At 36.5% G+C, this 24300-nt stretch overlaps 3 protein-coding genes across 3 annotated transcripts; 2 read left to right on the forward strand and 1 right to left on the reverse strand.

The window, feature by feature from the left end:
* Positions 1-916: 916 nt before the first annotated feature.
* Positions 917-3329, forward strand: sf3b6 (splicing factor 3b, subunit 6). Its single transcript, XM_067384138.1, has 4 exons — positions 917-1066; positions 1502-1620; positions 2317-2455; positions 3179-3329. Exons 1-4 carry the CDS (start codon positions 1037-1039, stop codon positions 3266-3268), a joined length of 378 nt encoding a protein of 125 aa, XP_067240239.1. The 5' UTR covers positions 917-1036; the 3' UTR covers positions 3269-3329.
* A 2439-nt stretch (positions 3330-5768) lies between these two features.
* Positions 5769-16184, forward strand: tdrd6 (tudor domain containing 6). The gene is made up of 13 exons (XM_067383542.1): positions 5769-11169; positions 11274-11398; positions 11859-11939; positions 12014-12044; positions 13656-13711; positions 13805-13859; positions 14133-14176; positions 15134-15194; positions 15318-15385; positions 15498-15555; positions 15667-15740; positions 15830-15884; positions 16003-16184. Exons 1-13 carry the CDS (start codon positions 5769-5771, stop codon positions 16182-16184), a joined length of 6291 nt encoding a protein of 2096 aa, XP_067239643.1.
* A 510-nt stretch (positions 16185-16694) lies between these two features.
* Positions 16695-22316, reverse strand: pla2g7 (phospholipase A2, group VII (platelet-activating factor acetylhydrolase, plasma)). The gene is made up of 11 exons (XM_067383125.1): positions 21752-22316; positions 21155-21300; positions 20926-21076; positions 20658-20751; positions 20494-20562; positions 19753-19924; positions 18882-18995; positions 18686-18777; positions 18073-18243; positions 17830-17978; positions 16695-17467 (listed from the first exon to the last, which is right to left on the reverse strand). The coding sequence occupies exons 1-11, from the start codon at positions 21822-21824 to the stop codon at positions 17367-17369; spliced, it is 1332 nt and encodes a 443-aa protein (XP_067239226.1). The 5' UTR covers positions 21825-22316; the 3' UTR covers positions 16695-17366.
* Between the last annotated feature and the right edge of the window lie 1984 nt (positions 22317-24300).

Genomic DNA, 24300 nt, shown 5'->3' on the forward strand with positions numbered 1-24300 from the left:
CCGTGCTGTTTATTAAAATGAAAAACTGCTCAGTATTACACACACATATATATATATATATATATATATATATATATATATATATATATATATATATATATATATATATATATATATATATCTTACCTATTATAAAAAAAATATTATATTAATAAAATATCATAAAAAAATATTTTACCTTACCTCTCGACAAAATATAGGCTACTCATTCTTTAACAAAATAAATTGGTTTACTGTCTTTTTTTCTTTCTTTTTTTTGAAGATTATAGCTTGAATATATTGCTCGATATCTTTTTTATCTTTTTCAAAGACAATAAAGAGTATTTTTATGACTGAGTTTACTGCGGTGAATGAATTTGGCAAGGAGCAATAAGATAATGGAGTAATAGTAAAGTTATAAAAACCAAACAACACAACCGAAATAGACCAAAATATGTGTAACAGACCAATAATCAATCTAGAATAACCGCGTATTCGATGTTTTTATTTTATTAAAAAATTAATTTACATACAAAATCAATATTACATAAACATTAAATAAATTAAATAAACAATATTACAGTTTACAATTCTCAAAGGGCAGAGATGTTGCAAATTACAATATGTAACAGCGATGAAGTCTTAAATCAAATATAAAATCATGAAAGGCAAGGGAGGGGAAAAAAGGTACTCCAACTGAAATAATATTTAAGTAGGCCTAAATAAAAGAAAGAACAACAATTATAGAAAAATAAGTTCTTGCAAGAGGTAGTAAGGAGCTATATGACACTTAGCTCGTTGATGAATGTGGCTACTCTAATAGCTTTTTCATTTGAAAGGATACAAAGAGAACAGAATATGAAGTTCCATGAGCAGAATCGAAGCTTGACGTCACCTCGAAGGAACCTGGCCGCAGCCTTCCCGGAAGAACGTCATCACACTGCGCGATCAAACACTGCAAAGTGCGCAGCTACGTAGCTTGTGCTAGCTGCTCCAGATTATAGATTAATAGTGTTCTCAAAGTTTAAGTTTTGGTTTCCTTTAAAAAGATCCAGCCATGGCGATGCAAGCAGCTAAACGAGCTAATGTAAGTCCAGCTTTGATTCAAACGTTCAAATAATCGTCATATTTATAGTTTGGACCTTAAGTGGCTAATCGGCACATTCAAGATGGGTGTTTATTGTTTTTTTTCCTGGTAGAAACGTGCTCATTTATCTCCAAGATAAACAAGTTAGCGCTATTGATAGTGGTATCATTTATACATATTCACTGGTTTTGTTTTTTTTATACGAATGAACATTTGATTGAACACGAACAAGGCTTGAATGCCTTCATTTATACAGAAAAGTGGCTAAGATGTTTACCATGTTAATAACGTCCATGTGGAAATTCATACATTCTGTTTGATACGTATTTAAAGCACTTGTGGATGTACAAATGTTTAAAATGGTGCCGTAATTTCTGGTAATGATATGAAACGTATATGTCTATCTCAATGTTCCTATTTGCTGTCATGTTTCAGATTCGTTTACCTCCAGAGGTGAACAGGATATTGTATATACGTAACCTTCCATATAAGATCACTGCAGAGGAGATGTATGACATCTTTGGAAAGTATGGTCCAATTCGTCAAATCAGAGTGTGAGCATCAATTTATTTCTTACATTAACATGCCAATATCCTTAAAGGGATAGTTCACCAAAAAATAAATTCTGTCATTAATTATTCATCCTCATGTCATTCCAAACCCCTAAGACTTTTGTTCATCTTCGAAACACAAATGAAGATCTTTTTAATGAAATCTGAGAGCTTTCTGTCCCTCCATAGACAGCTACGCACTTGGGTAAAGTTGGTTTTATATTCGCACATTCGGACATCCATATTCAATAGCCGTGTTAATCACACTACATTGGACATTCAGTGGACATTCACAAGTAAATATGCCATTAAAACAGTACTTGCCTATTTTGATCGACTGTGAAAAATGTTGTAAGTTGATAATCGTTGGTTGTCAATATCATGTTGCTGCTTAAAATTCACAAACATTAATTTATTAATTTTACGATTCTCTTTTTAAAGCTTCAAAGTAGTAGTTGCATAGCTGTCTATAGAGGGACAGAAAGCTCACAGATTTCATCAAAAAGATCCTCATTTGTGAATGAAAGTCTTAATGGTATGGAACGACATGAGGGCGAGTAAATAATAACAGAATATTTTCATTTTTGGGTGAACTATCCCTTTAACAGACACTTTCACATAAAATAAGTATTTATTGTGTGTCATTAGTCATATTTATATTTGTAAGTGGAGAAACTGATTGTTCTGTGGTTCTTTTAGTGGGAACACACCAGAGACGAGAGGAACAGCCTATGTCGTATATGAAGATATCTTTGATGCCAAAAATGCCTGTGATCACCTTTCTGGATTCAACGTCTGCAACAGATACTTAGTTGTATTGTACTATAATGCAAACAGGGTGAGTTTAACTGTTTTTGCCTTTGATTCAATCACAGTGCTGGGTAGATTACTTACAAATTGTAGTCTATTACAGAACACAACTTACATGATAGAATTTGTAGTTACATTTCACATTTAGGTAATATAGTCTGAGTGGTTTTTGATTACTTTTGACCTATACATGTTTATACTGATTTGAATAGTATAATCTTGTAGCCTATTGATAAGAATTTCAAAGACACTGCATTGCACATTGCATTACAACAGAGTCTCTCTAACTAGGGTTTGGGAAGGAACTGCAGGGATTTCATACATTTATAAAAATAATAAAAAATAAGAATTATTAGAAACAAAGTCAATAAAAAAAAAAAAAAAAACAACAAAAATTTGTTTATGCTGTGCGGCTTCTCAATTTTCCAATTGTCTGTGTGTGCAATTCCACAAACCTTTTTTAATTACTAACTTGATGTGTGAATTTCAAAATGTTTACATGTTTCAATGATTGTTCAATTTGTAGTTTACCCATGAGGATACATAAACAAATTAAGACATTTATATATCCTCATTTCTGTTTCAAACACTATATTTTTCACTGATATTTTTCTTTTGGGAACACAAGGATGGATATTGTGCAGAATGTCCAAACTGTTCCTTTCCATAAAATTGACTATTCTATTATTAACATGCTAATAGCAATGAGAATGTGATACAAGTTTAATAAACCTGTTTTTCTTTTCCCAAGGCTTTCCAAAAAATGGACACAAAGAAAAAGGAGGAGCAACTGAAGCTTCTCAAAGAGAAGTACGGGATAAACACAGACCCACCGAAATAATCATCATTTTTTTTTTTTTTTTTTTTTTTTTTTTAATTCTCTTGTTGTTTTTCCCACCTTGCATCAATCTTTTCACTTTACCCTTGAAGTTTAAGGATTTTTTTTTATTTCTGTTCAGAAGTGTTCAATAGTTTTCCTTGTTATATATTGACTTCAGTTCTTTTTCTGTGAGTTCTGTTAATATTGAATAAAATGGCATTTGTTCCTCAGCATTTGTTTTATTAAATCAGTGATTTCCTTTTTAATATAACTGCCTGGTGTCTTATTTGCACATTTTTATTAAACTAGTTTCACAGTTTCAGAGTTTAAAATCTAATCAGCTAGTGTTTACAAATTAAAACGAATATAATGTTATGCCAAACACTTATATTCACATTTCAATGGTTATCAATAAAATACTGCATGTAACAACATAATGTATATTACTTTATTTGAAGATAGTGCTAGTCATTGATTGATTTGTCTCTAATTGCAAAAAAAAAAATGCAATTATGCTATAACATTAAAGTTGATTCATGAGTTTGAGTAAAAATGCCAATGCAGCCCCCTATTTTTCATCTGAATTTTTATTTTTTATACAATATCGTTATGTATTTGAAGTAAACCAATCTATATATTTTTAGTAATCCAGTATTATTTAATATATTGCGTTGGGTTATTCGGAATTAAACCTCATTAAATATGGTTGCCTCCATTTTTAATGCACTTCCGTCTGACCATAAATGAGCCAATCAGCTGAACGCGCGAGAACGAGGCGCGAAAGCCTTACTGGTATCTATGTATCTCTTAATTTCTCCGTTTGAACATCGTTTGTAGAAATAGTATGCTTCCCCTGATTTTTGTATAACTTAATCTTAGTTGTTCGCTATAACTAATTTAAGTATCACGGGGTGAAAATCCATTTTTCGGTTGGCGTGCGTTTAATCCGAGTCGACGGTTGACAAGAAGACAAGATGTCGTCGGTCAACAGTGAAATAAAAGCGGAATCTACTCTGAAGTGGTGAGTGTTTGCGTTGGTTATATCTATTAAATGTGTGCTAATCAAAACGACAGACATTTGTCGAGATTATTTTGTCGTGTTTTAGTCATTCGCACAACGCCGAGGAAAGTCACGACTATGGATGGTTTATTATTGAGTTTATTTATTCTAATTTAACGTAAGTTACTTGTTGAGGGAGAATTTTTAAGTGATACATTTGATTGTAAAAGTCGCTTATCCAGTTTACTTGTTTGCCAGTTTTTTTTTTTTTTTTAATCCACACTGTCTTTTGCTAACGTTACACCCTGTCAGACTTGACACTTTGTTGACGCAACCGTATCAATAGCAATGTAAAATGCTGATTATCAATTAATTAATGATCCTATATGGAATGCCACTTCATTTTATTTTACTTGTTTATTTCTTGTGTTGGTAATCAGAGGCTGCACCTGTTACCTGTAATCTCACAGATCTCACCTGTGAGAAGTCAACTGAAAGACTCCTTCCAAAAGCACATTTTCTAATTTCATTTTATTTTACTTTTAACGTTATACTGTTTATGTGAAATTGCTGTAGCTGGTGCCTTGAGGTAAACTGAGGGGTTAAAGTTACGTATTGTGTCATGTGAAGGTTTGTGGTACATAAAAATACAGTATAAAGTGTTCCTAGATAAAACGTAAGCTAAATGCTTCTTCCAACTTGTAATTCAATCGTGCACTGTCCTGTCCCCCCTCACAGCTGTATTTAACATAACCTTGAGAATCGGCTACCAGAATCCTTTAAAGAAGATCTTGTAATGTTGAATGAATAGTGTGATAAGAAGCTGGCAAACACTTTAATCGATTCAACCTAGTGAACTGCTTGCCCTATTCTGTGATCAGCATGAAAATAAACACCCAATTTGAATTACTGTGGTGCTGCCAAATACATGGGAAAATGCATTTTGTTTATTGAAATTGTTGAATACGACTGCCCACAGAAAAAGTAGTTTTATGAGACCGTAACATGCATAATCATATATAAAATTGTAGCCGCCAATTGTCAGTAACACCAATGTGACTTTATTTACTAGATCTACTAAATCATTGTAAAAAGTAATTCTTTTAATTATTAGTTAATTTTATAATTATATTAAATCTTTAAATGCAGTTTGTACATCCTCATATCAATTGAATGTAATTTGTTTTTCTTAAAATTCAGTAGTCACAGTGTAAGACTATTGGGCTGTAAAGTAACTTTAAAAGGTGATTTTTAAAAATAGCCATACAATTTCCTTTTATATATTTTACTCAAATTGTAATCTAAAATCTTGGCATTTGTTTGGAAAATTTGTGTCCATTTAGTCCAACTATATACAAAAGTACAGAGTGATGTTAGACCATAAACCTAGCCTTTTTTTTTTTTTTTTTTTCTTATAAAAATAAGCCTTGATTATGCACTAGTATTAACACATTTCAATTTACCCCTCTATTTCTAGATACACCTAAACACGAGCGTGAGCGAGTCACGGAGGGAATCACAATGTGTTCTATACCGGGGCTCCCATCAACAGGTTCAGATGTACCTGTACTTATTACCAGAGTTAATCTGAACCCATCATGTGTTCTGGTAGAGTTTTGGGGAAATTTTGACCAAGACAGGAAGTTTGCTTATCAGCAGCTGAAAAAGGAGATTCAATACCCCAGAGAAGGTTTCTGTGAATCAGATGGAAACCCCGGTGACTTGTGCCTCGTACGAGTGTATGAAACATGGTACAGAGCCCGTATAGTTTCAAGAGACACTGAAGATTACAGCGTGTTTTTAATTGATGAAGGCAGAACACTGCGTGCCACAGTTAACACGCTTGCATGGGGGAAAAGTGACTTTTTCTATCTTCCCCCTGAAGTTGAATTCTGTGTTCTTGCCAATGTGTTACCACTGTCTCCTGAAAACAAATGGTCAGCAATGGCCTTAGAGTTCATGAAGACTTTCTGTGGTCGAAGAGTCAATGCTTCAGTTCAAGATGTTCTTGTGCCTCATCGAACATTCCTTCTTGACATTCCTTGTCTGTCCAGACAGATGTTTGAAATGGGCTTCGCAAAAAAATTGTACAGCGATCGTTTCAAGGAGTTTGTTGCAAGATCTTTGCAGGCCAACAATGGAACTGGAGAACCTCAGAGAATTTCTTCCATTAGGCACAAACCAGTTGAGATCATTGAGCAAATGGAGAAGCAGCAGGCCTACATGTACCCAGAGCTGCAAACTGATACTGTTGAGACTGTCATGGTCACAGAAGTAACAAGTCCATTTCGGATATTCTGCCAGCTTAAGGTTTTCTCTCAGGAGCTGAAGAAGTTAACCGAACAGATAACTCAGCATTACGAGGGAAGAGTTGGAGGTAAATTTGCAAGAAATGAGAATTTGGGCAGCCCGTGTGCATCCAGAGGAAGTGACGGCAAGTGGTATCGTTCAGTGCTGCAGCAGGTCATGTCTGCCAACAACGTGGTTGAGGTTTTGCAGGTGGATTATGGGAAGAAACAATTTGTACAAGTTGAGAATGTCAGGCCTCTTGCCTCTGAATTTTTCAGGATGCCTGTCGTAACGTATGTGTGTTCCCTTCATGGAATAGTCGACAGAGGTGTTGGTTGGACAGCTTCACAGATTGATTACCTGAAATCTCTCCTGCTCAACCGCACAGTGATTGCCAAGTTTCAGTATCAAAGCCTTTCTGAAGGTGTTCACTATGTCACGCTTTATGGAGAGGAGAACACAAACATCAACAAATTGTTTGAACTGAAACAGAAATGTTCACTCGACTCTGATATGACCCTTGCAGATTTCGCTCTTCAGAAGAGCCCATCATCTCAAAAGAGCAAGATTTTGGAGACAACTGAGATCACACACATTGACACAACCTTCTCTGACCTTAAAGGGAACAAACCAGTCTTTTTCACAGAAAATCTCTCTCCTAACACTTCACATGTGGCTGTTGTGCAGCACGTTGACAGCCCTGGAAAATTTTGGATTCAAACTCAGCGTTACGCCGATGAATTCAATCAGCTAATGAATGACCTTGGAGATCTGTACATTGATCCATCAAACACTGAAGGATTGATAAGAAAGCCTGTTGTTGGTCTTCTCTGTGCAGCTAAAGCCCAAGATGATGTGTTCTATAGAGCGGCTGTCTATAAGGTCATTGACAAGAAAGCAGAAGTTTACTTCCTTGACTACGGCAACACAGAACTTGTTGATTGTTTAAATCTCCGACAGTTGCCTCTGAGATTCCAGCAGCTGCCAGCTGTGGCGATAAAGTGCTCTCTCCATGGCATTAAATTCAGACTGAAACACTGGGATGAGAGGGCTACTTTGTTCTTTTCAAAACTTGTCGAAGACAAAGTACTTGATTTGCACGTACAAGACAAGCATCAAGACACTCACATGGTTCAGTTAGTGGACCCGAGTTTAGATGGAGAGAATGATGTGAGCAAGTTATTGTGCAATGCAAATTTTGCAGAAAGTGAAAAGAGCGTTGTGGATAATTCCGCTGTAAGATCTTGTGATTTAAAAACCATACACACCTCTGGCATGTTCTTGACAAGCACTCGTCCTGAGACGCCTTCCAGTTCTTCTGCTGTGGCAGAAAGTGCATCTGTTTTCAAGGAATACTTGTTTCCGATTGGAAGTTCACTGGAGGTAACTGTATCCTACATTGAGAGTCCAAATGACTTCTGGTGTCAAAAAGCCAGAAATGCTGCATGCTTAGAAGTGCTAATGCAAGATATTCAGCGTTTCTATGCTCACAGTGAATTTCAGACACCTTTGGAAGCAGCTTGTGTTGCTCGTCATCCTGAAACTGGGATATGGTACAGAGCCTTGGTCATTCAAAAGCACCAAACGCCTCATGTTAATGTCTTGTTTGTTGACTATGGGCAGACAAAGAAGGTTGCCATTGAAGATCTTCGAAAGATCAGTCCAGAATTTTTGAAGATGAAAGGACAAGCCTTTCGATGTAGTTTATATAACCTGATCCACCCGGTTTCCCACTCAGCTTTAGACTGGAGCCCTGAAGCCACATTGCAGTTTCAAGAGTTTGTTGATACAGCTGCGTCCAAGAACGTGCCTTTGAAATGCACCATTTTTGCTGTAATGTATGATTCCCAGAAAGTTGTGTTCAATGTGGTGGACTTGGAGACCCCATTCCAAAGCATTTGCAATCTCCTTGTTCAGAGACGCCTAGCTGATCGTGCACCGTCTAAGAGAGCTCCTCTTCCACCCTTTCGCCTGGACACCTACTATTACTCCACACATGGAGTCAAGACTGGCTGTGAAGAGGAAGTGAGTGTCACCTGTGTGAAAAGTGTCAATCAGTTCTTTTGCCATCTTGCCAGGAAATCAGATGAGATTGAGAACCTTGTAGACAAGGTCAACTCCCTGTGCCGTCAGCTAGAGGTAATCAAGTGTCCTCAGACCTTTGGAACTGTTTGCTTTGCAAAATACACAGATGGACTTTGGTACAGAGGCCAGATAAAGTCTTCAAAACCGTCAATGGTTATCAATTTTGTGGATTATGGCGACACATTGGAAGTTGATAAATTGGACTTGTTGCCAGTTCCAATTGAAGCAGGAGAGATTATGTCTGTTCCAGTGCAGGCTATTGAATGTGGGCTGTCAGATATGCCTGAAAATGTGCCATCTGAAGTGGAAAATTGGTTTCAGAATTTTGCGGACAGTCATTGTTTCACTGCTTTGATCGTGGCAAAAGAACCTAGAGGAAAGCTCATGGTAGAACTTTATGAGGGAAAAACTCAAGTGAATGCACTGATCAGACAGAAGTTTCACAATGAAATCCATAGAAATGAACCAAGCCCGTTCAAAGGATATTGTTCAAAAAACCGAAGTGCACAAGCTCCGGCAGCACTTGCAAAGGAAAGTTTCAGTGGTCTAAAGAGAGATCCCACAGATCAAGTTCCACAATCCTGGGAAAGTCATGCTGCACAACGAGGAAATGTTGTTGAATCAAAGCAGCCAGGAAGATTCCATAAAGATGGTAGACCAGAGCCAACAAGAGATTTTGGGACATTCAATAATTCCCAGAAGCAACATGAACCACAAAGAAAGTCCAATGATAGAGCTGTTGTACGTCGCCCTTGTCCATCTGACAAAACTGATGGTGTTAAACCAAAGTCCCAGGCTCTTCTCAGAGAATCTTCACTCCCAGTGAAATTAATAGAACCAGGTCTAGAAGCTGAGGTATTCATCTCTCATTGCAATAGCCCTTGTAGCTTCTTTGTTCAGTTAGCAGCAGATGAGGATGACATTTACTCACTTGTAGAGAAGTTGAATGCTGACCAGTCAAGGTGTGCAAACATTGATTCTAGTGACATTCGTGAGGGAGACTTGGTCTGCGCAATGTTTCCTGATGATAACTCTTGGTATCGTGCAGCAGTACGAAAAAACATTGACAAAATTGACGTTGAATTTGTCGACTTTGGAAACACGGCTTTGATTTCTGCCTCAAAAATATGTCGTCTTGATCAATCATTTGCTCGGTTTCCTAGGTACAGCATCCACTGCTCTGTACATAAACTAAATGTTGACAGTGCAGACCAAGAACTTGCACCCAACTTCAAACAAGTAATTGATCAAAACATTGAAAAGGTCATGTGCACGTTCGTTAAAATGTCAGGGACAGTGTGGGAAGTGAAACTTGATGTTAATGGTGTAGTGCTGGGATCTACCAGCAGGCATGAAGTTACACCAACAGCTGAGCTTTCGACTACAGGCGTCAAGCATCAGACGTCTGATGTCAAGGTCTGTACCCGTTACAAGAACCCTGATGTATCAACTGGTCAAATGATCACTGGATACACCTCATTTATCAAGGGCCCTCAGCTATTCTGGTGCCAATATGCGGCAATGAACAAACTTCAAGGAATTTCAGATGCTTTACAGAATGCTGGAAATGCATCAGAAAAAACTTTGAGTGAGGACTCTGTGCCAGTTGGAAGTGCTTGCATTGCTCTCTTTACTGAAGACAATTTGTGGTATCGAGCTAAAGTAACATCTAGGGACCTTGATACACTCTCCATTACCTTTGTAGACTATGGAAATGAATCAAAAGTCAATATGGGTGACGTCAAAGCACTTCCACCCGAGTTATCAGATGTGCCCCCTCAGGCATTTAACTGTCAGCTTGAAGGTTTTGATCTTTCCAAGGGTTTCTGGGATGAAAAGGCAGATGATGCTTTCTTTGACCTTGTTAATGACAAGCTTTTAAATATCACTGTTGAGAAAATGGGGAACTCTGAAACACCACACTTCGTCAAGCTGAGTTGTAATGATGTTGTCATCAATGATGCCATGAGAAGCTATTGGAGAAGTCCAAGTCCTGAAAATCCATCAATTGAACTCTTAAGTGGAGCAGGACAGTTGTCTGCCAATGACTCTGTGGCTGCTGAAGTTGATATGGACTCTGAAGTTACCCTTGATGCAGATACTGACCATGTTGACAATGAAACGTGCACCTCAGTTCTCGAAATGCAACTATCTGAACAAGAGCAGCTTGATTTAATGACAAATACAGGAGCTGGAAATAAAGCACAGGATGACCCACTCGAGATGACTACTGAAAATGTTTCCTCACCCAATACTTTGAGTATAGTGCCTTCTGAACCCCAAGATGACCTGGATACCACATGCATCACAGATGATCAACCTGTTTCAGGTTCTGCAAGTTCGTCCGACACAACAAACCAGCATGCCTTTGCTGAAGAGATAGATGTTGGCCCAACACCTTTTCCTGTAGTTTTGCCACAGCACTCTGAGGGAGCAACATCTAGTATTTCCGCAGAGAATATAGATAGCTTCTTGATGAATAACACTGATTCTCAATTATGCATTGTTGAGGAACCAGATTCACCATCATATGAGATCATTCAGTCAGGTAAGTCTGAATGTGACATTTTGTGGCACTTTTTTTTTTTTTTACATTTTGTGTGTATATAATGTATATTTTTATTTTTAATTTATTTATTTTTTTTTAAAAAGACTTGGGATATTTGAGGCGATCGACAGAGAAGAAGCCTGTTGGGTCAGAATGTGTGATCTGGTCTCATGTAAGAAGGAATTGGTGCACAGCACGAATTTTAAAAGTTTCTGAAGATTCTGCATTGGTGAGTATATCTTTCTCTTCGAATTCAAATGTTTGTTTTAAAGGGTTAGTTCACCCAAAAATGCAAATAAAACCCTAAATTAAATCTGTTGATCATATAAAGCGATCGAGACTCTTCAGAAAGTTTGGACTAAACCACAGAATTCATATGGAGTGGTTTTACAATCTCTTTATGAACTTTTTGAAGAGTCAAAGTTTCAGTTGTTTAGGCTATGGAAGGACAGAAATCTCTCAGATTTCATCAAAAAGATCTTCATTTGTGCTCTGAAGATGAACAAAAGTCTTACAGGTTTGGAATGACATGAGGGTGAGTAATTAATGACAATTTTAATTTTTGGATGAACTATCCCTTTAAGAGCTTCCCTTGTTGCTTTCCTGGTAAAGAAATCTGTCTTTTTTTTTGTATTGTCTAACTTCAAATTCATCTTCAGACTAGTTTTATTTTTGTCTGTATTTTTCAGGTTTTGCTTGTGGAACATGATTCTGAGGTGGTAGTAGATCCACTCAACATCTTTGAAATTCTGCCTGAGAAGCCATTGCAGGTGTGAAACGCTGGAATCTACTTCTTTTATGTTTGTTAGTAGAATTATTTACTCATCCAGTGTTTTAATTGCAGACTTCAAGCATTGAAGCTGCAGTTCCAAGTGGTATGTATTATATTTTATCTATTTTATATACCTTAAGGCGAGACACCCCAGGTGAATGGGGTAAAAAAATAACTAATAGATATCGCCATACTAGCCCAGGTGACTGATTACCTTGAAAATTGCAAACATTTCTTGCATTACAAGTTTTCTAAAATGTAATGTTTAAATATGCAAATGAGGCGTTGTCTAATTAAATATGCGCTGATTTGCATACATTTCTAGAACAAAAATGTGAATGTTGGATGACGTCAGTTTCAAAGTTCTCGTTTAATTTTTTGGACATATCCAAAATTCCATTTGTAAAAACCTTTGAATTTAATAGTATTTTCTGATTTATGGAGTGATAAAAAGAGATATCAACAGCCAGAAAAAAAAATATTTTCACCATTTTTTGGGGGGAATAAAATGTTGTATAAAATCAGGCAAATTATCTATCATCAAATCCCTCTGTAAAAACCTTCAGAATATAGATAGGAATAAAACTGTAAAGTTTGGTGTATATAAGTTCTGCTGAAGTGGAGATTTCTGACTCGGAACAGGAGAAAAAAACTCAAAGACCTAAAGATATTTACTTATAAAAAATAAAGGGCACAATACTTGTCATTGTCATTGTACTATACCTGTTCCCAATTATTTTTATTTATTTTTTTCTGAACATTTTCCCCTGAAATTGTAACTTTTCAAGATCTAACCAAGGGAACATGTCCCTCATTGAAGAACAGTGCTTCAAAGGTAAATTTATGTTTAATTGTGATTTAGTAGAATGTTTACAGCAGTTGGGAACAGAACATGTAGAAATCAATATCTCTGTTTACATCAGGTGGAAGATGCAGAATATGCAACTACAGTTGCTTTGGAATCTGAGGAAACAAATGGTAATAAAAAAAAAAAAAAAAAAAAAAATCAAGTTGCGTTGTAAATTATTTAAAGGTCCCGTTTTTCGTGTTTTTTTTTTTTTTTTTTTTTTTTTTTTTTGAAGCTTTGATTGTGTTTATAGTGTGCAATATAACATGTGTTGATGTTTCACGTGTAAAAAAAATGTATTTTTCATATAATTTACTTGTCTGTATACCGCTGTTTCCACTGTCATAAAAATGGGCTGATGACTTCTAATGAATGTTCTATGAAGTCCCTCCTTCAGAAATACGTAACGAGTTCTGATTGCGCCAGCGGTTCCTGTGTTGTGATTCGACAGCTCTGAGCGCACCGTGCCCGGAAAAGTCACGCCTCTTACCATAACGTGGAGATGCAAGCGCTCATTGTTATTGTAAACATGTCTTTAATTTTACTTTAATTTGAGCCGGAATCAGACCCGGTGATTGGACTGTGGGATGAAAATAACAGCGTTTCGACGACATGGCGACAAACACGCTCTACAAACGCAACGCTTGTGTATTCCTGTGGGCCGTTCGATGTAGGCAACTTCTGTTAAATAAAATATCTCGCTTGGCATTGAACTTTGAGCTTTAAAATTTTACAGATTTTATTTATACTCTAACAACAACATTACACACTAACTAAAGTTTGAAACATGGGATCACAAAGAACGGGACCTTTAATTTCAAGTTTAGTGCAAAATATTGTTCAAAATAGCATTTTTAATATGTCAAGGTGAAGAGGAAACTCTCATTGACCAGATGGATCCAGGTGATGAACTTTCAGACCAGGTACAGTGTGATGCTTGTTTTACCTATCAAAAACAACTGACTGACAGTAATCAGTTAGCTTTCAGTGTCTCAAGTGTTTATGTAAATCTGCAGCCTCAAGACAAGGGGTGCGAGTCCTGCTCCGTTGTTTTGGTGGAAGATTCTGAGGGTAAGTAGGCTTGCTTGATATACCTATTTATTAAAAAGTATTGGGACCTTAGTTATTATGAAGTGCATAGTACACTTATTCCATGAATGTTTTATGGTTTGTATAATGTCTTTTTGCATAAAATAATTCTTAAATCTATTAAATCTGCACTTTATTAAAAATATCTTTATTTGGGAAGACGGAATGAAATATTAAGTCCATGTGAAAAGTTTTGATTTGATTCTTTGTCTTGAAATGCATTCAGATCTGTTTTTTTTTTTTTTTTTTTTTTAGTTGAAGATGCGTTGGGAGAATGTGCACTTGTTCAAGTACTGAATGTAAGTACACATATTAAGATATAAGGCTGTTGAGATGAGATTGACAGCTACTTAATAAAAATCTTTACACCCATTCATCTTAAAGGGATAGTTCACCCAGAAATGAAAATTTGCTGTTAATTTGTTCACCCTTAGGCCATCCAAGACATAGGTGACTTTTTTTCTTTTCTTCAGTAGAACAGTGAAGAGAATTTTTAATTGAAAAACATGGTCCTTGGTGATTCATATAATGCAAGTCAAAGGTTACTGTCACAAGTCACTGGTTAATGACACAAAAACAAAACATACTGGCAAAACAAAATTAATACCTGTGGCTCCTGATGGTACATTGAGGTCTTATGAAGCAAAACAATTGGTCTGTGCCACAGCAAACAGTCCTGAGCATGTTCACGAAGGTTGCAAGCTTCCTGTCGCATAATGGCGTATGCACGGGAGCTCAAATGTTGCAAATCTTTGAAAAGTCAATCTTTCTGACTGAGATCACGCAAACTTTTTTTCCCTTCAAAAAGGTTGCTGCATCAAGGATAAGCACAAGCACCATTTTGATGAACAATACAACACTTGTGTCCTCTCTGTTATAAACAAACACAGCATCAGCTTATCTGTGAGTTTGCTCCCGCACATACTCAATTATGCGACCGGAAGCTGGCGACTGTTGTTAACGTGCTAAGTACTGTTTGCCAGGGCTGTGTATTACAGGTAATGTTGTAAATAATGTTCAGTTTCTTGCACAGACCAATCGTTCCGCTTCATAAGACTACTATGTATCGGGAGCCACAGACATTTTTATTTTGCTTGTATTGGTTTTTTTGACTATCAAAGTGACCCTAGAATCACCAAGGACCATGGAAAAGTCACCTACATCTTGATGGCCTGAGGGGGAGTAAACTGACAGCAACTTTTCAATTTTGGGTGAACTATATTCCTTTAAATATATTTGTACTCCAATCTGAACAGGATGACTCCCAGGATGAATCCCAAGATGACTTGAATACTTCAGCTGGAGAGCCGGAGAGAGGTTACCATTCATACTTGTTAATAAAGAGGTTTTTTTTTTCTGTGTGGAAGAGTAGTTGACTGTTCTGTTTTTTTTTTTTTTTTTTTTTTTTATTGTAATTTTTAAAATGTGTCTGTTTAGAAGATGGTGCCAAGATGAGTACCGGAGTGGATTTACTGATGGATTTCCTTGATGTTGCTCCCCATTATAAGGTCTTTTGTCTTTTGTCTTTTATATTTCTAAAGACCTACTTCAGCCACTGGGTGGAGTAGGTCTCTAAAAATATAAACGAAAGTATATTCCTCTCACATCATGTTTTTGCAGGTACAGGATGAATGCGAGACTGAGCTTGAAACGGATGCCTTACTGGAGGAGTTTAATAGTATGTCATGTTTGAATTCCATATTCAATTAAAAAGTTTAAAGCGTTTCTATTTTAACAAGTAGAATGGATGTTTAGCATTCTAACAGAAACAATGGACTTTTATTTTAAGTAGGTGTTACTGAAGATCTTATTGTTCTGACCAGTGATGATGGAGCAGAGTCTGACACAGCATCTGATGGCACGGTATTATAAGTTTACTGTTAATTCTTGAACCAACTTTTTTTTTTTCCCTTTCTTTTTATATAAATATTTCCTTCTTTTGAATACTTCAGCTTCAGGGAGATGCGATGGTCACAGAAATCCATCCTGATGCTGAAGCATCTTCATGTAAGTAATTTTAAGTATGCATTTAAATGGAAGTGTCATGAAGAGTCCTAATGTTTTTCTTTGAAGTAATAAGACAATTTTTCGTTGAACAGTGAACTGATGGCAGTTTGCTTCACAGGCTTACAAGAAAAGTCGAATGCATCTGATTGCACCCACTTGGAGGATTCACAAGTCACTCATCTGACCTTGAAAGTTGAGGACACATCTGACGACGATGTCATTTTTGTTGGTGTTTTGCGAGAATCCCAGGCAGAAGTATGTGAGCCAGAGAGTGAAAAAGAAAAACAGAAGCGTGACTAATGTAAACTTTGTACCTTAAGAGTAACAAAAACACATGCCCATACAAAAGCAAATCACATTTAAATTTGTATTTTTTTTTTTTTTTCTCTACTTGATACCATAAACGGTATAGTAGCTGCAGTAAGCACTGCTGCTTGTTCATAGAGTAGAGCTGTAGTTTTCACCTTCCATTACTGTTCAGTAATTTCTCGTTGCAGATATGAAGGCTGTTTTGTTTTTCCTTCCCATTTATTACACAGCCTTTCATTGTGTTCCTTATTGGATTTCTAAAACTGTTTCCAAATTGTACTTTGTCCAAGGATTTTGTTATTTGTTCAGATGCTCTAAAAAGTTTACATTTGTGGTGAAAAAGCAGTTTGCTGCATTGTGGTAACTGGTTTAATTTTTCTTTAATAAATATGCACCCTTTTTGTGCAGCACTTATATGAACATTTCTTAATGTTATTATTCATACTTTTTGTACAAGTGAAAATAAAAACAAATACCAAATTTAAAATATTCTGTTTAATAAACAAATACATAAGATAAACTTTTTTCACATTTTTGTGGCTGTACTGGAATCAAAGATATTGAAATCCTACAGAATAGCATTTTTAAAAAAACCCAGAGATTAGTAGTGTAAAAATTGATTTCAATGACATACAAATCAGGAAATCACAGGTTTTAGTTACAGATCCAGAGATGATCTTGTTAAAATTGTTCTCAATATAGGGCAACACATATGGGCAATGAGGAATACATTTCACAGTATGGTACTTATATTTATATATACCATATATAAGTATTGGTTGTCTGCTAACTGCCTCCTTGTAACATCGGTCACAGAATTCTTTGAAAGCATTGCATTGATATAAAAACCTCTGCTTTACATAACTAAAAATTAAGGCACATAACAGGACGGTGAAGTGTTAATTTTTTTGTATGTAGCTGGTACCTTCCATAAGTCATCCTGTAGAGTTTCTGTTTTGCCCCGTTTGAAAAAATAAAATTTACATAAGATCACTGTCTACTCAATAGTGCAAAGTCAATCGTACTTGTACACAGCAGTCAATATTTAGTTTCCTTTATGAAATTTCAAAAATAGATTGGCCTTTCCTCATGTAATCTTCTGACTCTATTTGTTAAATGTGCATTTGCAACATTACAAAATCACTGAACTGATACACATTTCATGTTATTCGATTAAATAGATGATTGTGGTATAACAATATTGGTTCCTTGAATCAAGTTGTCATCTTTTCCATCAATTAAAGGATCCCACTTATTGAAGTCTCTGTCCAGAGCTGGAAAATAAAGTTAAATATTAAATATTGCAAACAAGTTTACAGTATTACACACACTACCTTATAGAAGTATAGGGTCAGTTTGATTTTTTTTTTAAATGTTTTTTTAAAAAATGCTTAAAAAGGCTGCATTGATTTGATCAAAATACAGTATTACGAAATGCTATTAATTTTTTAAAATACTGTTTTCTATTTTCATATAATTTACATTTTATTGATTCCTATGTAATGTCTTTTTTTTAATGACAATTTAATGCATCCTTGCATGTTTTCTTTTTTTCTAAAATCCTACTGACCCTCAAGGGAATAGAAAGAGCTGAAACACACTGACCCATTCATACTGAAAAATGTAAATAACTCACTTAAGTGGCGTTGAAGAAAAGCCAGAGTTGCTTTGTTGGAAAGATCCAAGGCTATATGTGGATCAATCTCTCCTTTGAGCTTCATGAGCCTTCCAATCCAGTTCCCGGTAAGAAATGTGAAATCTGGGAAGCTCTGATGGACTGTCCCCCTGCCAAAACATTGTAAAGCACAATTAAATTAAGCACATTTTTCTGACTAAATTACAAGTAAACATGAAAGAAAAAAATAAACAAATTACTGACTTGATTGTTATCATTTTTCTGGGAATGATGGCAGAGTCCAGCTTCTTCATTCGGATGATATTTCCAATCCACTGGAATTTTTCAGAGTTAATAAAAAAGATTGGCTGCTTCACTCCTGGGAAGATCTCCTCATCCAGGGGAAACATCCAGGTGTCCAGTGCCACGCCACACCTAAGAAGCAACATTGATGCGAGGATGATTATTTTGCTTTTCAATCTCTCTTTACAAGCTACATGGCACTAATAACGTTACTATAATTAGTTGTTTAGCAAGTAATTGTGTCTTCATGACTAATGAGAGGAAGTAATTTGAATTTAATGCTAATGTTTTTATTAACTTCTTTTATTTCTTTAAATTATTCTCTCTATAAGGCTATTTAAAGTGCATCACAAGATTTAAAGTTGTGTGGGAGTATGTGTGAAAATGCTACTAAAAAACAGGAAACTTGCAGAGGTTTTCACAGACACCAGTGGGAAGGATAAAATAAAGGCCAACCGCATTGACTGAAAGCAACGTTTCTCAGACAGCCTGCTAAATATGCTATTTATCTACCCACAAGATCTTGTAACATGTCGTGACAAGTATTGGACATGCTAGTCAATACAAAACGTACTTGAATTTGACATCCTTGCACAAACATTCGATCACCGTCGCGCCTCCGAAAGAATGTCCCATAACCGCTATTCTACACAGGTCCATGGAATTCTAAAATGCAGAAAGGCCCATTATCACCAGCTCTCCATCACTTATTTACAATACTGTACTAAAAAAGTATTGAGGAATAAGATCGAACTCATTGTAATATTCACCTCCATTGTTGACAGATCAAAGTTGGACTGCAAGACGTTCTCCACAGACTTTCCTGAATTAATGTCAAAGAGAATATCCAAGGCTCTGATGCATTCATCTGCTCTTTGCTTTACCTGGAACATAAAGGACATTTGATTCACCTGCATGATGGAACACAGACATTCCTTTCATCAATTGTGCATTAGCCAGGACCACAATGTATTTCAGTAATTATGGATAAACGAGCACAGTTGTCACTAATACTAATTACATAAATGCATAATTATTGGTGGGTTTTCAATGCAAAAATAATCAAACATCACTGCAATTTAAAAAAAAAAAAAAAAGCTGCTGCAAATTTGGTAATTTTGATCTGTAAATATCCTACTTGGGGCCTCATTTATAAAATAAATTTGATCTTAAGATCATTTCTCTGATGAACGTACACACAGAAAACAAGCGTATGCCTCTCTTTCAGATGTGAAATCTATATATCACAAATGATCTTGAATTTGCATGAAGCTAAAAAGAAGCTAAATGGTTTCAGTTCTCCATGTTTTAAACAACACCTAATAAATGTCATTTACATATAAAAGATGACCAGTCATCGTCCAAATTCTTGGTGAGCTGCAAGAATAGCTTATATTTCCGAAATCCTGAAGTAATCTGACCAGGAAAAGTGTGTACGTCTGCTCAGACCCTGACGTGGCTCTAATCACTTTTCCACATCAAAGACCGTTTTTATAAATATGAGCGTTGGCGTGGATTTAAGCCCACGCACACTCTAAGATCAAATCTATGCATACGCACGCTTTATAAATGAGGCCCTAGGACTGACTAACATAGTAAGACTATGTTTTAAATATCAGATGAGTACTGAGACTTTCTCACTTGCTTATTTCTTAGAGGAAACTCATTCTCGCCTGGTTTCAGCGACCTGTAGTACATCCAAACCTCCTCCAGATTATCGGACACAGGCTTGGCGATGTCACATGATGGATGCCTTTTTGTTCCTGGCTCATTGTGTTCTCTGAAGTAAAATGTTGCTGAGGCAGATTCATCCCTGTAATTAAAAAGATATTTTAGTGAAAGAAAAACAGCAGGCCAAAGACAACACATGGTAAATGGCCTGTCACTAGCTGATTTTCAGTCTTCCTTTAATAAAATATTCATTTCAAAGCTATAAGTGATCTTGAGATTTTTTTACACAAGAGTGAGTGTTTTAAAGAAGCAAAATAAAATGTCAAGTTAAATAATAAGACTCAACACACATCATCAATCTAACTTACTGTTAGTTTCCTAAAACTGCAATTCTACACAGTATTGTGTAGTAACCAGAAAGGCAGTGTGTCACCGTCCCTGCTGTTAGTCCTGTGTTGTGTGTCAGTTCACCGGTAAACACTGTTAAGAATGTGATGACCTAGTTCATACTATTGTTTGCACACTCCTCACAAACTTTGACTATTACAACATACAAAACCTTTCAGTGACACAGCGCAAGGAGAGTTTCTGAATTGTAATTATAATCATGCCAGTTTGTGGTTAGTGGATATCTCTTTTCTCATCATACTGGTCCGTTGGAAAGCAAAAAAGCTTTTACAGCTAATAATAATAGCAACTGAAAGCAAGCACCTGTGCTCCACGGCAGCAACAATGAAGCCCTGCGACGCCAGTTCAACACATATGGCTGAATACAATGACCTGAACATACAACACACAAAAACACAGCAGGAATGTAAAATATCGAATCAAGGATTGAGATCATGTTTGAACCTAAATCTTCAAATCAACCACACCTGAAAGCTCCCAGTCCATGAGAGAAGATAATTACAGGATATTTCTCATCCGGTTTAAATGATGCATTCCATGCGGCTGGGATTTTACAAGACCCTAATGTGAACAAACATACATAAATGGCCATAGCATGACAATAGTGGCAAGCAATGTTTTAACCACATCTCAAAGTGTCAGGAAGTGGTACGGTGAGCTGCCTAAGTGACACAACAAAATTGACATTTTCAAAAGGCTCAGTACTGAATAACCTATACAAATTTTTTTTTTTACCAAAGAGGTAGTTGAAAATTCTTTCACTCAGCGCTCTGTTTATCTTCATAAAGTCTGCAAGGCCGTTGAAATACTCTCTGCACGGGACCCAGTCTGGCAGCTGAGGATTCTCGGATGCTTGACAGGGATAGTAGAGTCTCAAGAATGTACCCTTAAAGAAATATATATTTTTAAATGCGATAATGACACACATACAATTCATGCACACACAATTTAAGTGCACACTTACATTTACTGTGTGGCCCACCATCAGGTCTGAGCATCCCACTTTGTGGGGTCCTTTTCCTGGCGGGATAGTCATAGTATTGTTGTGCCCACTTGAATTACCCATTGCGAAAACACCCAACCAGTTCCACTTTGGCATAAATTTTAAACCTGAAAAACAAGAACCACGCTATCACAAGTTTCATGCCACAACATGAAATGTCATGACATTTTCAAAACAAGCCTGCTGACTCGCTCAGTTGACGCTATTCTTAGTTAACTCAATTCTTGTGGAAAAAACACGTTTTGGTTTATTAGTCATCTGGATACTGTCTCTTAGAGAAGTACTCTTGGCTCATGTGAGTTGATTGTGCTTCTCAGTGTAATAGCTAACGTTACTTCCCACACTGTTGCGGTTTACTTAACTAAAATGAAAAGCTGTTAAAGCGCTGGTCTTACACAGAAAAATATGCAAAGATTTTATTAAAGTCAGTGACGTAATAGGAAGTATCTGTCAAAACAGCGAAACCAGTAACACATCAAGCTTGTTTACAGTTAGCATACTAGACATTGCTATTTCAAAGTGCCCAACCACATATAAATCTCATTTGTAATGACTTACCTGACGTTGATTTTGACCACTCATATATCTTCTTGACCAGAGTCAGCTGAACGAGTCTGCCGACAGAATACATCGACGTTAGAAGGGCTACATTGAGCGTCAGCTGAAGTGCCCGCTGAGCAGGCGGAGCCTCATCCTGACAGCGACTCGACACATGTGTGAAAGGAGTCACAGATCATGCTGATTTTGGATCAGTTTGCGAGTGTTTTGGGGCAAATCTGTCAAGAGAATGATTCGTCGAAAGAACGATTCGCATTGAAAATGAAATGCCTGCTTTCCTGCTTTCGAAGATGGACTATAGCGTAAGCCAATAGCATTCGATTACGGGTAGTGAGGCAGCATTTCATTGGTTGGACTTATTAAACGAACACTGAACAAATCTGTTCAGTTCATCTTCTTTTCAGAGCCTGAACAAGATTCGGACCATCGAAACAGCTGGTTTGTGGAAAAAAAAACGCGATAAACTGAGGATTGGCCAATGAACAAATGAGTCACTATTTTGTGAATAAGCCTTAAGGAGCTTCTGGCATTGGCAGAGTCAGACTGTTCAGTTCATCATGAGAGCCAGCGTGCGTCTCAGTCAGCTCCCTAGGTCGTGAATCAGTATATCATGTAAATGAATGTGGCCGATTCCCTGATCAGTGCCCTACTGAACTAGGGAGCTGATGGAGACGCACGCTCAGTTTCATTTTAATAAAAGACGGTGTTTTGGAATGCGGATCTGACGAACTTGACAGTCTTAAAGGGATAGTTCGCCCAAAAAATTATCTCACCCTCAAGTTTTCTCTGTTAAAGGTGCTAAAGAGGATGTTTTGTTTTATACATTTTTGCAATATTACTTGAAACTGTCTTTACTAACTGATAAAATACTATTTGTTAGATGCACTGAAAGGAATAATATTAACATCATCTGTGCATGAGGTAGGGCCTTAAAAACATCAGTCAATCGTGTAAACGATTGGCCCTCTGGCTTGTCAATCACTGCCATGACGTTCCTTGTGAGAGACAAGCGCGGCTGCGCGCTCCAGTGACTTTCCACACTCCACATGCGATGTTTTTGTCAGGAGACAGGAGTAACAACTGCAAATTATGAGTTACCTGCGGTGAGTCCGACATAATGAATCCACTAACACAACACAGCGAATGCCGGTGGTAAACACTCGTGTTCCAATATGAGTGTTTACGAGTTTTGGGAGGCATTCCTTCGAAGGAGGGGGGTTGTTCTTACGCATGCGCTCATTTCAAAAACTCAGTAACAGTCTTTGGTTTCTCAGTCGATGAAAAGATCCTCTTTAGCACCTTTAAGAAAACCTGCATATGCTGGTTAGGTATGTCTTGAATCATGCAGCTGGTTTGAGGTGGTTGAGCTGGTCAAGTGCTGGTCCTAAACTGGCCCTAAGCAACTACTCCGCTAGAAATTTTATGTTCCCAGAACATTCTCAGAACATCCCCACTTGTGTTAAAGACGTTGTCTAGTAACATTCCCACACTCTAAAAACTAATTCAGGGAACCTTTAGTCATTACTTAAATATATATATGTTGTTGTGAAATAAAAAATCAAGTTCTGAAATGCTGTTAGACTTTTTACTTGTAATTGTTATATTATTTGAGCTTGGATGACGCAAATTATGCCTATTGATTCGATATACTATCATGACTTGTCATAGTTTAACATTTTCAGTTCATCAAAAATGTATTTAATTTTAAGTTCTGTTAATGTAAAATACAATCTGATGACGTGTAAACGTATTTAATTCTTTTGAGTTGTATGAACACCTTTTAATTTACACGAACTTAAGTGAAACTGGGCTGGGATTTATATTTCCCCTCATGCTTTGCCCATGGCACTTGAAAGGGAGAGTAAATGCTAAAATTAAGTGTTATATAATGTTTTTTGCACAAGATTAATGGTAACTGAGATTTAGCAGTAATTAGTGTTTTGTTATGCTAATTTTGAAGAGTTTCTGTTAATGTGGGTTTTTGGAGATTTACCATCATGGTGACAAACGGTGCTTGGTAAGTGTTACCAAGCATGTTACTTGCTACTTAGAAATGTGTTTTATTGTATCCAAAAAGCATCTTCACCTTACTTAAAACATTATGTTGGATCAACTCAAAATATTGCTTTGAATTAGTGTAATTCTCCCAATTGGCTTAAGTTAAAAATTCTAGTGGAAAACGTTAACATATTTTTTTTGTTGAATCAATGTTTTATTTTTTTAGAGTGCAGTACGTTCAGAGACGGTCACGATGTGGAGTTCTTTTAAGGTTTGGGGGACATTATTTGGCTGACCTTCACAGAACATTCAAGACGTTCTCTGAACGTTTAGGGAACCATATTTTATTTGGAAATGTTCTCAGAACGTCCCTGCTGCCCTTGAAAATTAGAACTAAATTCTCTACAAAAGTGGCTGTTCAAACAAAAACAATTTTTTCTTAAATGTCTAACACACCAAAAAGCTCTTTACAGGTAATTATTCCTGGATTAATATTATGAAACCTTTTCTTTAAAACGCAAATCTCTTTCAGTAAGTCATTAGCTGACAAC

This window comes from Chanodichthys erythropterus, chromosome 4, assembly GCF_024489055.1.
Source record: "Chanodichthys erythropterus isolate Z2021 chromosome 4, ASM2448905v1, whole genome shotgun sequence".
Taxonomy (NCBI): Eukaryota; Metazoa; Chordata; class Actinopteri; order Cypriniformes; family Xenocyprididae; genus Chanodichthys; species Chanodichthys erythropterus.